The 10,539-nt window shown below is 41.6% G+C and overlaps 1 protein-coding gene across 1 annotated transcript; it reads left to right on the top strand.

Annotated features, from left to right (window-relative positions):
- Nucleotides 1-353: 353 nt before the first annotated feature.
- Nucleotides 354-4,281, top strand: NME5 (NME/NM23 family member 5; the record flags this gene model as incomplete). The annotated part of the gene is given in 4 exon segments (XM_010013275.1): nucleotides 354-597; nucleotides 918-1,018; nucleotides 2,047-2,165; nucleotides 4,195-4,281. Coding segments are annotated over 4 exon segments (551 nt in total), but the record flags the coding sequence as incomplete, so codon positions are not given.
- Between the last annotated feature and the right edge of the window lie 6,258 nt (nucleotides 4,282-10,539).

The following is a 10,539-nucleotide window of genomic DNA, read 5'->3' on the forward strand; positions in this document are numbered from 1 at the left end:
AGTGGTTTAAAAGTAGAACATTACACTGGAGCAGGCGAATAATTAAATCCTGCCCTTGTAATGCTCTTCATTTTCTCTCTACGGTGCCCTGACTGTGCTTTAAGTCATCAAACAGTTACAAAATGCTGTACTTTGCATAGGCTAAAATCACATCTTACTCAAATGGCCTGTTTGGCTGCTTAATTCACTTGGAAAACTCTTGCTCATTGTTACTCTGTGTCTTGAAGAGGATCCAATCTGGGAGAATCAGATTAGGCTGGGAAATGACTCTGTGTCTGTTCTGCATTTGAAGATGTGACACAGCAGAGGACTGTATCCCTGTGTCTGAGGTAGCAAGCTCTCTTCATTTCAAGCCTTTGTTAATTCTTCGTTTCTCTTTTACACTTTGTAGAAACGGAAGCTGCAGTTAAGCCCAGAGCAATGTAGCAACTTTTATGCAGACCAATATGGAAAGATGTTTTTCCCTAATTTAACAGCCTATATGAGTTCTGGACCAATAGTTGCTATGGTTCTTGCCAGATATTGTGCAGTCTCGTACTGGAAGGAGCTGCTTGGACCATCAAACAGCATAAGAGCAAAGAGAACTCACCCTCACAGGTAGCTCATGGATTGGCCTTGGGATGTCAGCAGGATCTTGTAATTCTCTCAGTTGAGACTAGATTTCCTCTCCTTTTTGTTTTTACAGTAGAGATATAGATTTGGAGTGGCTTCAAACTCAAAGCTTTCCACCTTTGTCTTTTAGCATGCAAAGTTCACCCATTTTATGGGGAACGCTGAGTGCGTCAGCATATATTTTAGGTAGCTACTTATTTTGTTTCAAGCCAATGTCTTGTTGATTAGTCCATATACATCGATTTCATATGTTCTTGGCAGGGATTTGCAGTTGCCTACCAAGCAGTTATTTCTCTTGTGCTTAGCTTAAGAGCCATCTATGGGACTGATGACCTGAGGAATGGGCTTCATGGCAGTCGCAGCATTTCCGCAGCAGAAAGAGAAATCCGGTTCATGTTTCCAGAAGGTAAGATGGCACAAGTAATACACTGCCAGTCTTTGGAGGATAGTGTCCTTCCCTGTTACAACTTGCCTCTGCCCAGACTCTACATACAATTGGATTTAGAAGAGGTTGGGCTTGTTTGCTTTATGAGAATGTGAGTCTTTATGCACAAGCTGATATTTTCTGCTAAGGACAGGCATACCAAAACGTATCTGAAGAGCCATTGTAGTTACAGGGGTTGCTTCTGCTTTTCAAACTCTGTGGTCTGGGAACTGGAGCAAAGCTGGTAAATGAGAGGAAATGGGAAGCTTTTACATTCTAGCATGTGTTTCTGGTGCTGTCAGCCCCCAGGGATGTTTGTTGACTTGAGAAGACTGACTCTCTGCTTGGGCTCAGGCTGAGTAATTCCTGTTCACCAGCAGCTGGATGCCCTCATAGTGCAATTCCAAAGTTAAGTGCCAGAGAAATGTGTCATAAAACCTAAAAAGGCTGGAGAGGATCTCTTGTTTGTAAAGTAAGAGGTGAATGATGGCTTTGCTCTGTGGCAGAAACGTACAAGGGAAACTGCTAGAAAAACATGGGGTTTTGTCAAGTGTATCAGGTAGTTTAATAAAAGATGTTGCACTTCCCTACAAACCTCACCCATTGCAAATCATGTCTCTTCTTCTCACTCTAACCACGAAAGAGGACTTTAAGTGAGATTTTTAGGAGTCTTCAGAAACCAGCTTCACACTGCAAGAAGGAAATACTAAACATGGGATATACTGTTTCTCTCCTGCTCCCACTACATCTTCAAGGATATAGGTTTTCCCCAGATGATCTGATTTCCTCCCCTTTCATAATTGGCTATAATTAGTGAGATTACCTCAGGGACATTATAAAGGGGTTTAGGTAGTTTCTTTGCAATTTATTGTGGGAGAAGCTATAAAAACCATTATGTATTATTAACTTATTAAGGAAAACAGCAGCCTGCATATAAACAACCTTTGAAAGAATGCCTTTTATAATCACTCTACAAGCTGCTTTTCAACACCTGTGGTTACTCTTTACAGTCATCATGGAGCCAATTCCCACTGGACAAAGAGCCAGGGATTACTTGAATCTTTATGTGAAGCCCACGTTACTAGCTGGGCTCACTGCACTGTGTAAAGAGAAGCCTGCAGACCCAATGGTATGTACAGTAGATCAGTGGTGTGCTGTATGCTTTTTGCTACACCTACTTTGTATTAGGAAAGCACCTGTATATAGGAAAGCTACTCTTTTGTGCTGGTTTAGCTACCTGCTAATGAGCTAATCAAATAACATTTGCCTTTCAAGACATTGATTGGTTTGTTAACAGATGAAATGAGGGCCAGGACTAAATGAAATCAGCTTTATGAAGTGATGGAGAGGGGGTATAGGTAACTTCTGTATAACTCTCTCTAGCATGTAGTTGTTACAGATGGCTGGAAAGGTAAGACAAGTTCTATCATACGATGTCACATAGAAGTTTTTACTTCATTTACTGATTCTGAGGTGAGATGAAGTAACTCTCATACAATAGGCACTAGGTGAGATTACATGCTAGTCACCCTGGTAATAGTTACACAGTTGAGTAAAATACTATTGAGTTCTTAGCAAGGCTGTCTATATTTTATCATTGTGCTTATTTAATATTAATTCTTCTTTAGAATAAGCTATTACTTTGATTATATAGCATTGATTAGCATTCATTGGGTTGCTCCACAGTTCCCCAGGAAAATGAATTACAATTCTTTGAAGTGAAACCCATCTCAAGTAGTCAAACTGACCTGCAGACAACTCTTCTGTCTTCTCGTGACCCCTTTCCAGTTATCAAGCTGATGCATCTTGCCCTCCTCTCACATACTATTCTTTTAAGCATGGATGTCATTCAAATTACAGTTCTTAGTGGAAAGACTAGAGTTAATTTCCTGTTGTTTTGGTGGTGATGGTGTTTGGGGTTGTTTTTCATTCCGTAAAGAAAATTAACTTTGTTTCATCTGGAAAAATACAGTAAATGTTTTTTTATGTTCTTAAAGTTCAAGTCGTTCACACTAGTACTTCTTTAAGAATGTAGATAATTCATCAGTGTGACAACTTACTGGCAGTTATGGTGGATTCTAGTTCATTATCAGGGGTTTAATCAATATTGCATTTTTTACAAGGTACGTTTCAGAAGAAAAGCCTGAAAAATAATTCAGGGGTGTTTCTATGTGATATACACAAGGTCAGATTAAATGTACTTTGATTGTTCCAGCTTTATAACCTGCTCGCTTGAGCTGGATGTCTGGCACTGTTACCATAGAAATCTAGAAAGCAGAGCTGAAGAAGTCTTTTCATCCATCCCTTTGCCCAAAGGCCAGACCAATGGCAGCTGAAGTTGGAGTGATTTTTTTCCCCACCAAAGAGTCTTTCTAAGGGCTTTTGGGGCTTCTGTGTTTGTACCTGGTAATAAAAGAAGAGCATTGCTTACCTTAGTAGTCTACTATTCTATGAGTTCTTCCACTTCACAGTACGCTATGAAGTAGCATTCCAGAAACTAATCATCGTCAGCCTTGTGAAGTAAATAAGGATGTGTTAAAAACATCTCTTTACAAGTGGAGAAATGGAGGTAAAGGGTTGTTTTGCCTAAGGCCAGGCCAGGACTGGTGGATGAAGTTAGGACATTCCTGCCTCCCACATTCTTATGTAAGTACAACGTGCTGGAAAACTTAGAAGGTGACTTTCAAAAAGTAACCATGTTTGGGGTTTGTTTTAGGTACTATAAGGTGATTTCAGTGCAGAAGACTGTCACTTTCAATGAATTAATTCCTAGCTAAAGTACCTGTAAGTGTTGTCAGGAGCAGTATTTCATTAAGCAGTTTCATGTCTATTGTACAGCCTCAGCCCAAAATAAGAGTTCACCAGGTTATGTGAAGTATGGAACACACATTCTTATAAGTACACAAAGATTGGTGTTGCCAGGAGAAGTTTTCTGCAGGTCAGTGTGAATTGTTCAAAGCAATTTAAGCTGTGAAGATTGAAAAGAACACTTGGAAAAACCAGGTTATTTTGTGTGCCCATTTTTCCTGAAAAATCTTTATTTCAGAGCATGGCAGGAGAGTCTCTGGGTCAGGTTTTAAATAATGCTTTTATTATTCTCCCATATATTTAACAGAAGACAACAGATCACTGAAAGTGTTTGGGATTTTGTTCCACAGATCTGGCTTGCTGACTGGCTGATTGAGCACAATCCTAACAAACCCAGGCTACAGCATCACGTCACCGAGAAGAAGCATCAGGGGTGAGAGCTCAGTGGAAGCATTCCAAGTTACAGATCTGTATTACCATTTTCATTGTATCCCTTGGTCATGTAATCAATATTACCTGAAGTTAATGATATTGTCGTAACTACTCATGTCTTCGTGGAATAAATAACCTTACACTTAACCAGGGTGTAATAGTTGTAGTAGCTTTTCTATCAACAAGGTGAATGTAGAATCACAGGATAAACTGATGGTGTCGGATGATTAGGAAAAGGCATGTTTCTCAAAAGGTGTGACTTAGCTCCTGTTTTCCCCATTTATCTTGGTTTGGCTGTTTGGAGAGAACATAATCACTTGCACCAGTGCAGATTGCCAAATGACATACAGCCGGCCCATGCTTTGGGAAACTGGGAGTTGTGTTTGGGCATTGTTTTAGGAGAGACGGATTCCATGATGAAGGGAGGCACTTGGATGTGACTTGGAAAACAATTACTGGAGGTGTACTAGCAGCTTTAGCATTTTAGTTGCCGATTGCATCACCGAGCTAAGGTCACTCTTGAAGGGGATTCACTTGAGCCTCATGTATTTTGCCAGAATGTAATTTGAAGGACCTATTTGGAAGTCCACTGATGTACCTTTCCCATCTCAGTGGCAAAAGGCACAGTGATTATAAATCAGTCTTCAATTTCCGTTTGAAGCCACAAGAAGGTGTATTTTAGTCAAGAACTAATGCTGTCTTCCAACATTTGCTTGAAAGAAAGGTGTTTAATCAGAACATCTCACCTTAAGGTTGCTTTCTGTTCTTTAAAGGTATGCTGATTCCTGTTGTGTTCCTTGTATTGTTGTTTACCCTCAAACTTTAATGTGTTCTGTTTTGAGAATTTTAAGGGAATGAGTTAGGGGCCATGCTATTGAACAACAATGGGTTAATCCCACACTATTACCTTTTCTAAAGTGACTGGGTTTTGGGGGGAAGTTTGTGGGGCTTTAATTTTTGCTGTTAACTTCAAGCTTTGTATCTTACGGTTTGGCTGGGATGGAGAAAACGTCATTTGCACAGCTCTGAAACATGAAACATCAGTGTGCTTGGCTAATACCAAAGAAACAAGCGCATTCATAATTTGTTTCATGAAAAAATGTGCTCCCTCAACTTGAGGAATTACCAGAAACATGAATCATTTGTAACATTAAGCTTCGTTTAATTGTTTATCCTCTCAGTAGAGTAAACCACTGTTGCCAGCCCAGAGAATAAACCTCAGAAAACTGATCCCTACAGTACTGAGACCTAAAAAAGACAAAGAAAGGCCAGGCCCTCAAATACAAAGAAAAAAATATGAGGTGGTTAGAAATACAGTGAACAGATCTGTTTAGAAGTAATTTACCTGTAATTATTGCCCCAATATGTGTCTGATCATCCCAATTCCAGGGCAGTTGCACTTTGTGGTTTCCTTCAGCCAAACCAAGACATTTCTTTTTTGAAGATGCCAGAAACTAAAATCTGTTGAATTCGCAAGACACTCTCCTGTACTTTGTTAGTTACTATGGCATTTCCTATTCTGCTTTCCTATTCTGATGTGATACTGCTTGGCAATAAATACCTTCTTTATGCTACTGCTGGAGTTTTCAGTTTTGCTTTTGTGACAGCCTGGTGTTATATTGCATCGGTAGAAGATCATTTCTTCCACAGAGAGTATGTGAGTCCTTACCAGGAGGGGTAGGAGAAAGAAAAAAGCAGCTGATGTTGCAAATGTGACCATTGTAACCCACACAATATAAAGTTTCAGTCATTCAAGTGTATGTGTGTCATGGGTTTGTTCAATATTAGAGGTGAGGCCTTCAGCTGCTGACTGGTGTTCACTTCCATTTTTCCAAGGGAAAGGTAGAAAGAAGATCCCTTCATCCCTTAGGTGCCATCCAGACTCGCTGTCTCTGTGCACTGGACAAGCATTGATCCAGCAGATCTCACAGCTGAGATCTGAGGAACCTGCGCTAATAAGTAGGAGGTGGCAGAAGGTCGGTGCTGGGAATGTAGAGTGGACGATCAGCCTGGTCCCCTGGGGGAGCTGTGGCACCACAGGAGGGGCTGCTGGAGGATGTGCTGCTTACGCTCCTTTTGGTCTTTAGGTTTTTATTTGCCCCAGAGAGGTGTAGGCTTGGCCAGTGTTATAAATCCATATCACAGAAAACACAGCTTTCAGTTCACCTGTTTTTCCAAAGCTGTCTTACAATTCGGTGTCAGGAGGGTAAGCTGCTCCCTGTGGGAATGAGTGACCTGTCTTCTCCCTCTGTCGAGCCAAAATGATTACCTTGCTGTTGAGTTTTATTGGGTATTTTTAACTTTGAGGCAGTTCATTTTGGTTTTACTGCCTGACTGCTGGAACAGAGCTATGTCCATAAACCCAGCAGCTTAGTCTGGTTCCCATAACACTGTGTTTCTCCTGGAACTTTGCTTATCATATGCTTGCTATCACCTGCACTGGGAGTTATGCTTGGAACTACACAGGTTGAGCTAGTCTGAAGTGCAATTGTTCAGCCTTCCTGTCTCATAAGGGATTTGTTGTCTTTAAGAGCAGTTAAACCAACAGGAACCTTGAACATACTGTAAAGATGGCAGAAACCTCAATCAAGGCCAGTTCCCCATTGCTGATATAAGTCAGAGCATTCCAGCATGCCAAGCTTCAGGAAGGAGTCTGTGTTCAGAGCTTAGGACTTTCTTTCAGCAACTTTAAGTAGAAAAAGGCTTACATAAAGATTTGCAAGCCCTCATCTTTCTCATGTAGGAAAAGAAAGGATTTGTCTGTCTTCCTTCAAGCTGTTAATCTTGGTGATCCTTTAAACGAGTTATCTAACCAAATTGGTCCATTGGTGATAAACTGATGGCTGTTTGCCTCATGGCACTGTATGAAGGGAAGGAGTGACCCAAACTCTCTTTTCCAGTGCTGTACTAGAATGATAGATTCTGTGAAGACATCATTAATTTTAATTCATCGAGTCAGAGCAGTCAGATTAAGATCACTTGCGTTATTCTGGACAGTAAATGTTGGTTGGTGTTGGTGTTACCCAATAGCAGTGGATCCTGTGAAACTGCTGTGGTTTTCCAATTTTCTTCCTAAAAAACATCTGAAGAGTAATTATTTTTACTGTGTTGGAAAGAGACTCTTTATGCATCATAAAAAGGTAACTTGCAATTGCTTTTGCGTTACCATTTCCTTTTAGATGCCAGTAACTACATTTCTTCTTGGATTAGAAATAGGACTTCAGTCCTCTCTGCTGCTTACCTGCTGCTTTGCTCCATCAGGCTGAGCTCAGACCAGCACAGCAATGTCACAGGGACCATCACAGGCACTTTCTTGTTCTGCTGTTAGTGAAATGGCAAAACTTGGCATCTTTTGGATGGTAAATCAGGAGCAGCTGCATGTACCTACAAACCATCCACAGTCTGGATGAGCTCCTCCGGGTGTGGAGTGTGTCAGCAGCATGACTGATGTGTTGAGCCCCCTTGGGAGGATGCCTGTCAAATTATTGTTATGCTGCCTCCTGCCAGGGCATCATGGACGAGATGCCATAAGCTCAGGGGAGAGCCTATTGTTGGTCCTCTGAGCCAGAAATGATGCATTGTTGTGAGGCAAAGCAGTTGGTGAGAGAAGAAGGCAGCTCCCAGACAAGTGGGTGAATGATACTGTAATAATGATAACACTGAAGGATTAAGAGTTCTCTTCAGTTTACTGCTTGTGTTTTACAGCTGAGTGAGGCGATGCTTCCACACAAAGTCCTTCATGTAGTGCCTTGCTGCGTGCTTGCATTTGTCTTGTGTGGCATCATACGTCCCCTGAGACACCCGATTCATTCTTCTGAAGCATCATTATTTAAAAAGTAAGACACTGGTACCATCTCTATAACTTTTTGCCATCATATTTACTTTATTTAAAAGTCTTCTAACTTGGGATCTCTGAGCCAGCCTGGGTGGATCTTCTGTATTACTAGAGAGAAAGGCAAGAGGCAGTTGGGTGCAGTCTGTCAGAGAAACCACATATGAACTCACCCGAAACCCCAAGGAATTTAATTTGGCTCTAAATACTCTTGGCATTAGTAAACTACTCTGAAACCACCCATACTTCTTTCTCATCTGTTTATAGTCAAACACCTAAGCTCTCATTTCCTTGTGAGGGGATAGCTGGTTTTCTGCTGCGTTCCCAGAATCTGCACTGATTGTCAGGTTAGGGAATTCTGCACTTCCAAAACCAACATCTTATTGCCATGCTGGCTGGCTGTTCTTATCTCTTTTAGGTGTTGTAAAGTCTTTCCTTGCTGGGTGGCGTTCCTGCTGCAGTGTGAATGACGGCAGTGTCTTGTACTAGTTAGTTTTGTGTCAGGCCCTGTTTCTCCATGTGAGAAAATTCCCAGGAGTATTTAACATACGCGTGCGGATAAACCTCCCGCATGCCCCATAAAGTACTTTACTGTGGGCAGTATAAAGCAGTCATTACAGGGTGATGTTTAAACTTCTGAGATTAACACAGTCTCTCAATTGCACTTACTTATTTTTATAATGTGTAATTTAGCAGCTGAACCACGGAGAGTTCTGGCATAGCAGCATCTTCTTAAAAACAGTGGTTCCAACCAGGCCTTAGTTTGCTTTGTTGTAAATTCAGAGCAATTCCACTCTCTTAGTCAAAAGAAGGAAGGGAAATCAGGTCATTTCTGGGAGCTGCTCACGTGGGATGTTTATAGATATGTCTGAAACGTATTGTTGGATGTTGGCATGGCACATTCTTCCACTCCTATTGAAAGCAAAGAGTTTGTGTCAGATTTCTCTGGAGCCAACTTGGCCAATGCTGTGTTCTGCATGTGGAGCACTTTGTCACTTGTCATTTTCTAAGGCAGTTGCAATGGTGTTTTTGCCTGGGTGAGGAAAGTTTGGTCAAGCCCCTGTTTGAAAACGGGATGCTTTTTGCTGTGGCCACCACGCATCCAGGTAGCTGTGAGATCGTTCCTTCCTGCTTACCACTTCCAACTAAACTGTCCCAGGAGGCTGTTTCGGAATACTGCTATTTCTTCAGAGGTCCTCCATGTAAATATACTGAATTGACCAGCAAAGTTTTGACCGTGACTGTCTTTGTTTTGCAAAGTTCTCTTGTAAACAGGCACCACGCTGGCTCCCCTGAATAGCAGCATCGGTGCAACTGAATGGGAGCAACAAAGGCGTAGGAAATGAAATGTCCATTCAATTTCCTGTTCATGTAAATGATAGTTTATCATACTGATTATTAGCTTCATGTAGTCAGGATCTATGATGGTTCTGAAGCCTTTTATTGCCTTTTTTTAATGAAGTGCAATAAAACATTGCCTCACCTGGGCGCTGTCTCAGTTTTGAGGCATTCTCCAAACTTAGTGTTATAATTGCTAGTAATTCATCATTCCCTATGGCAAGGAATGTCACCACACTACAAAGCAGCCATGATATATCTCTACCATTTGCTCATTCTCTCTGCAAAGTGTTTCTTTTTAAGACTAGATGGGATTCCTGGAATGAACAATGTTAAGCAATCCATAAACATAGTTTTAATAAGGATACCAAGTTCCTTTAGAACATCTCTCCTCAGTAGATCAGGCAATGCTGCACAAAGGAACTGGCAGTGCACAAATGGGACAAGTGTGAAGGTCAGGGGCAGAGAAATGAAATGACTCACCTCAGGGTCATCCTTTGAAGCAGCAGCAGGATCAAGAGTAAAACCCATCGCTCTTTAGTTGCAGCTTTGTGTCATGTCAGCTGAGCAGGATATCAGTATATCTCTTAAATTAAAAGGTGCTTGCTTGTCGTTAAGGAGATTTGGCACCATGTGCTGGGTCTGTGGCCTAATCTAATGTCCTCTGAGTCAATGTGAAGGAAATCTCTCTGCTCTTTTCTGGAACAGGACACAAGGCTCCTGGACTCTTAACTCAGGCTTGTCCACCAGTATCTGTGTGCCTAACACCTGAAGTTCCCCATCTGAATGTGGGCAAGCATTCGTGTCATCATCCAACACCTCATGGACTGCTAAGGTTGAACAGTCCCCTTCTCGGAGTGTTAGTGCTTGTGCACCTATTGCCTGCACTAGACACGGGTAATTGCACAAGCAGATGATTACTGCACGTGCACTGCTGGGACCTGCTCACTGAATTACCTACTTGTAGGTAGGAATGGGGAGTTTAACACCGTGTTCTCCAGGTTTGCCAATCCTCTGGTGCTTGGATCATTTGCTATATCATGTTTTGAAATGTTTCTTTGGAGGTAGTGACTGTTACCTGAGAGTGTGGAGG

Source organism: Nestor notabilis, unplaced genomic scaffold, assembly GCF_000696875.1.
Source record: "Nestor notabilis isolate BGI_N333 unplaced genomic scaffold, ASM69687v1 scaffold5164, whole genome shotgun sequence".
Taxonomy (NCBI): Eukaryota; Metazoa; Chordata; class Aves; order Psittaciformes; family Psittacidae; genus Nestor; species Nestor notabilis.